General features: G+C 55.1%; 1 protein-coding gene across 2 annotated transcripts in view; it reads right to left on the reverse strand.

The window, feature by feature from the left end:
- GFRA1 (GDNF family receptor alpha 1) overlaps positions 1 to 5402 on the reverse strand; it is a 211623-nt gene extending 206221 nt beyond the window's left edge. For both annotated transcript variants that reach the window (XM_043597650.1, XM_043597649.1), the window contains exons 1-4: positions 5275 to 5402; positions 4665 to 4973; positions 3566 to 3859; positions 2271 to 2354 (exon numbers count right to left, since the gene is read on the reverse strand). In XM_043597650.1, the coding sequence (XP_043453585.1) occupies positions 2271 to 2354; positions 3566 to 3859; positions 4665 to 4704 (418 nt within the window). In that variant the 5' untranslated portion in view covers positions 4705 to 4973; positions 5275 to 5402. The remainder of the gene's footprint in view (positions 1 to 2270; positions 2355 to 3565; positions 3860 to 4664; positions 4974 to 5274) is intronic.
- Positions 5403 to 6000: the final 598 nt, after the last annotated feature.

Raw genomic sequence — 6000 nt, forward strand, 5'->3', positions numbered from 1 at the left:
TCCAAAATTCACAAAAGAAATTCAGACAAACCAGTGGTATCTGAGAATGGCCAAGCCCTTTTAAGTGTAGAATGAATGCAAGGATTGAAAACACCATTGAAGACCACAGTGAACGGGTTCTAGAAGTGACTTCAATCTTCCATCAGAATCATGAGCTGTCAGGACTAGAGATTATTTACTTCAGTGGTCTCATTATACCAAGCAAAGAGAGACCCCGAGAGGGAAAATGAGTTTGCTGAAGTCCTATAGTCCATAGCAGTTCTGAAATTAAAACCCGAATGAACCTTCTTCCTTGCCCACCTCCTCACTCCTACTGTACCCGGGGTGGGGTTCAATCCCTCCAAGCATCTTAGTACAAAGACTAAGGAGTAAGTCTTCCCCAGGGCAGGTTCAGGCAAGAGGCACTGCTCCTCAAAGGACCAGGAAGGCCAGGTTCGCCTCCAGTATGCCGTGTGCCATATCCCACCCCAACTCCTACAGACTTGCTCCCATCAGAGCCCAGATGTGTCTGTGGGTCTTTCTTCCAGGGCTTGAGACACTGCCTTAGAGGGGCCAAGGGGACAGGGAGCATTAGTAGGGATTTGGAGTGGAAATTATCAGTATTGTTTAGATAATACACGAATGCCTCTGGTGCTAAACTTATACCCTTGTATCTTATCCCAAAAAACGCGTAGACGTGCGCGCGCCCCCCCCCCCCACACACACACAAACACACACACGCTTTTTTCCCTCTGAATCAAAAAAACAGAATAATGTAGAAGAATGCTTCTCAAGCTGTATGTGTATATGAAGCACCCAGTCCAGGGATTTTCTTAAAGTGCAAATTCTAATTCAGTAGGTCTGGGATGGAGCTTGAGACCCCACGCTTCTAACCAATTCCCAGGCGATGTCCACGCCACTGGTCAGAAGACGGTGCCCTGAACAGCTAGGGGCAGATATTACAAAAGCCTAGAATCAGACAAATCTAGGTTTAAATTCTGGTGTCACTGATCATGAGCTTTGTGGTCTTGGGTTGGTTTCCTGACTTCACACTGCTTCAACTGCTTCATTCCTAAAGTGGAAATAATAATATCTAAGATACACGTGAAGATTGTTACCTAAGTTCATGATGAAAAGCTCTTAACATCATGCCTGGAATATAAGAGGGGCTTAATAAACGCCAGTTGCTGGCTGTCTCTAAGATTCACGAGGGCAGGGGTGACATCTGTCTGGCTCACTGCCAAAATCCCGATGGCTAGAACGTAGTAGGTACTCAAAGGATGTCTGTGAATGAATGAATGTATGTATAATACACCCACACATAATATCACTATTTACATACTCCCTTGGCTGTCTATGGCTTTCTGCAGGAAAACAGAAAACGTTTAGAAACGTTAGAAACCAGGACACCCTCACCAGTCACAAACCATCATCTCATAGAATTCAACATGAACCACCATGTAGAACCACCAAGAAAACACATAATCTGTGACGGCTGTATACACTTGAGAAAAATGTCTTAACTGTAAACAAAGAAAGGCAACATCAGTCTGGAATCTGTATGTCATTAAGAGAAACTACTACCTTGCTCATTATTTATGGAGCTGCCTGAACGCCAGTGTTACGAAAAACGTAATTCTAAAACGCAGTGTACTTCCAAAACAAACGTACAACTGCAAAAGGAGACCGAACAAATCCCGGGAAGCGAGACCACTTTTTAAAGGGCCATTGGAGCAGTAATACATTCTTTTATACGTGCCCACACTTGCTCAGGAAAAATTAAAAATAGAATTGTTAACAAATGGTAGAGTTTAATCTTCCAAATCAAAGGCAGACCCGTGGGTCCGTCCGAGATTCTTCAACAATCTAAGATTATCTTCAGAAGTCTCGGAAAGTAAGTGGCATCATTTAAACTGATCCCTTTGCAGGGAGGCACAGTGAACGGTGTGTAGCAAGAAGGGAATATGATTGCCACCTACAGACAGAAGTAGCACTCCCTATGCAAGAGCCAGCCAATCATATTTCAATGTGGAAAAAAAAAATGCAACCAAATCACCTCCCTCCAACCTTTCAAATCACCACACCACATTACTTCATTTAGAATTACTTTCAAGTCATACAATCATCTCTAGGCATTCTGCCTCTTCATTATCATCATCCTATCTCTAATTTCCCAGAAACACTGTGCCATTCCAATATCTACTTATACACTCTCTGAGAGCCAAAGCGAATGCAAGCCAATGGATTTCAAGCAGGCAGAGGCATCAGAGTGGAAGCACGAATCTGCTTACCTGGTATGAATGGGACCACCCGGAATATATCAGACAATCTGCTGTTAACTGGTTCATAAGGGGAATCTTCGAGCAGATCATTTCCTAAAAACAACAGAATGACTGGGCTTAGATCTGGAAAACAGGCCTATTTCAGAGAGTTGTTGTTATTGAATCTAAATTCTAATTATGCTATGATTGTGTAACAAAAAGATGCTGAAACTTTCAAAGATCTCAAAGGCATCTATTCGGCCATGGGTATTTTTCCCTCCCTCCGTCTTTGTTGTCCTTGCTCTCCCCAGAGTGCCATGAAAACACTGGAGAGCAACCCAGCCTGATCTTGCCAGAAAACTCTCCCACTCTTTGCAAAGGAACGAAATACGAGAGGAAGAAACCAGTGATGTCACCAGCCCAGCTTGCCTCCAGGAGCCAATGGAAGAAAGGTGACCCAAAAGAGGCCCCCCCGTGTCTTTGCTCTTAAACATGGCATGTGGTCAGAAAGCGGGTATGCTGGCTATTCAACAGGCATAGGTTCTGGAGGAAGTGGCAGCTGAGAGGTCAAGTCTGTAGGTTACAAATTCTTGGTGTGAGTCTCCGTGGAGAATGAATGCACCGAACGTTTGTGTTAGATTTACAAACCTCAGACACCTCTGGCACACAAGGACCCCCAAATTCCCCTTGGAATGGATGGTTGTGACAAGTGGTCCTTTTTCTCTCAAAGCCACTTCTGTGTTAACCGAGGTTTGAACCACACCAGCTGGTTCAAGACTCAGGGAATCTAAGATGACAAATGCTTTCTCACACATCTGCCTTTGATCAGGTTTGTGGGGGGTTAAGACAGGATAGATTCTACTGGACCTTTTATTCTTAATTCTTTATCTGATGTCAGAATAGATAGAAAGGAAGAAAGGGGAGAGAGTCCGGACACGATTCAGGGCAAGTCTTTGTATTATTATTCTCTGAAGCCAGCTCTCCTTGGAGAAAAGTTGTGAGTTCCTGCCAAGTCTTTTAACGGGCTCCTGCTCGGATGCTCTGACCAGGTTTCAGAGAGGTCAGCGGGGGCCCGGGGGTGTCCCCCACCCCCTCATGGGTTTTCCAACAACCAGGCCCCAACAATGCTGCTCGGGAGGCAGCAAACACCAGCTGCGGCTGTCCCTGGGGGCCAATGAAAGGTCCTCATTCTGCAGCTGGGGAGAAGCGAGTCGCGGATGAGGTCAGCGGGACCCGGCCGAGGGGCCCGCCTGCCTTTGAGGGGGGAGGGGGAGGGTGGGGAGGGGGAGGGGGAGGGGTGGGGGGCGAGGACGGCGGGCGCGTACCCTGCAGGCTCTGGTACATGCTCCAGTAGATGCGCAGGCAGTTCTTCTCCTTCTTCATACCCCGCTTGCAGCGGCAGTTGTAGAGAGACTTCTGCTTGAGGGCCTCCATGGCACTGCGGCACTCGTCCTTGGCCTCCAGGCCCGATGTCAGGCTGAAGTTGGTCTCCTTGCCCGCCACGCACTGCCTCAGCGTGCGGTACTTGGTGCTGCAGCTCTGCTCTTTCAGGCACTGATCGCTGGCTTTCACACAGTCCAGGCGGTCCCCGCCGCTCACCTCCGCCGACAGGAGCAGGTCTACGGGCGGAGGGGGAGGGAGCGTGAGGGCAGCTGGGCAGGGGCCCGAAGCCCCAGGCTCCGGGGAGGGCGCGCGCTAGAGCGGGCTTCTGGGGTGCCCAGCGCAGCCAACGGGCCCGCCCCTCTACGCCGGGGAGTCCTTTTCCCGCCCCGGGACCTCCTGCCTCCTTGGTCTCCCCACCCCCCCACGCCGATCCCCAGCCAGCCAGGCTTTGCGGGCTTTTCGCGGGTTGCCCCGCAGCGCGCGCCGCCCAACGCGCGTGCCCGCCCCGCCGCTCCGGGGCAGAGCCCGGCGGGAGCAGCTGCTCGGCCCCACCCGACTGCAACCCGGGGCTTTCCGAACAGGAGGGCGGCTGCGGGCCGGGCGCGGGGCGGACGAGCCCCGGTCCGCGGCCGGCCGAGCGGGGAGCGCTCAGACGCTATTCGGTGGAAAAAGTTTTCCCTTCCAAGTTTGCTCTCCCAGTCCAATGCTGGCTCACACCCCACCTGCCCGCTGCGCCTCCGCATGCTCCCGGGACTCGCTGGAGGCGCGGGTCCCGGGGCTGGAGGGCTCGGACCCCTTCGCTCTCCGCCAGGATAGGGCATGAAAAGGCACAGAAATTAAAAACCAAGCACAAAAAGCTGCGGGCAAGTGCCGCGCCATCCCCGCCTCCGAAGCCCAGCGTGCTGAGGATTCACGATCCCCTTCCCCCAAATGAAACTTCGCCCGCCCACACCCAGCGCCACCGCACTGCAATTCGAAGGGGCTGCCGCGAGGACCCCTCGGACTCAGCGGGTAGGAAAGCTAGCGGCGGCCTCGACTTACCCAGGAGCGGCAGCGCGAAGTACAAGGTCGCCAGGAACATGGTGCCGGCGCGCAGCTGGTCCCCGCCCCCCAAAAAATCCCGAGCCGCCTCTGGGTCTCTCCGGGGGAGCTCAGCATACAGCGTTCCCCGGACGGCCGCGCTGCTCTGGCCGCCCAAAGTTCAGCTCCATCCAGTGCGAGACGAAACTCCCGGGTCCGTCCGCCGCCGCCGCCGCCGCCGCCGCCGCCGCCGGCGACTCAGCTCCCGGCGGGCGGCTGGCGCGAAGGTGGGAGGCGGTTCCGCTTTTAGGGGTTCAGGTCTGACCCAACCTGGAAGGGAGAGCGCGCTTTGAAATGAGAGCCGAGAGCGCTAGAGCCTCCCCCGCCCCTCTGCCCTCCCCTGCTCCCGCCTTGGGGGACTTTCTAGCGCCCGGGTGAGGGCCCACCCCTAACCCGGTCGGGGCGCAGGAAGGGGGCGCGGGGGGGAGGGCATGTACGTGTATTCCGGGGAGCCGCCCGCAAGGGCAGGGCGGGGGCTGGAGAGGTCGGACGCGGGCTCCCAAAGTCCAAGGGGCGTCTATCGGGTCCAACCCAAGAGGCTGAACGCAAGCAAATAAATAAATAACGTTACTTTCCGAGCGCTGCGAGCGGAGCCAGCAGCTGCCGGGAGTCGAAGCACACGGCGGCAGCAGCTCTTCCTCCAGCCCTGGCGCAGAAAGAGCCCCTTCTCCCTGGAAGTTCGCCGCCCCCTCCTCCAGCCAGCTCGCTGGCTCCGCTGCCGGCCCTCTTCACCCAAACCACCAATCGCCGTCCCCGGTCGCCGTCCCCCCTCCCCTCCCTGGGCTCGCCTCCTTTCGGAGGCAGCGGGGCCATAGGGAACCGACGTCCCGGCTGGGGCCGAAACCCGGTTCGCGCGCCCCTACCCGCCGTGCGACCGCTGCCTCCCGGGTGTCCGCGCCGTGCACACACTCGCCCAGAGCCCTGGACTCGGGCTCATCAACGCCACCGCCCGGGGCGAGCGCAACGGCCGGCAGCCCCGGAGCGCTAGGGCAGGTGCAGCCCGGAGTCGCGCGCGCCCCCGGACCCCAAAGTTGAGGGGCGCCTGCAAAAGGGGAAAAGGGGGTGGGGGAGCGGCGATGGGTTCCCAAACCCACAGAACGAGAAAACTCTCTCCAAATGCCACCAACCTGGACTCAACCGACCGTGTCCAGCTGTGTCGAGGAGACAGTTTGTTTATTTATTTATTTATTGGGGGGGGGGGAGTGTCCCCGCCCCTTCCTTCCCTTTCCGGACTCACTTCTCTGCGCTAGGAAGAAGATGCGGTAATCTCCGAGAGCTCAAAGGACTGAGTGGGGCC

Source organism: Prionailurus bengalensis, chromosome D2 (assembly GCF_016509475.1).
Source record: "Prionailurus bengalensis isolate Pbe53 chromosome D2, Fcat_Pben_1.1_paternal_pri, whole genome shotgun sequence".
Taxonomy (NCBI): Eukaryota; Metazoa; Chordata; class Mammalia; order Carnivora; family Felidae; genus Prionailurus; species Prionailurus bengalensis.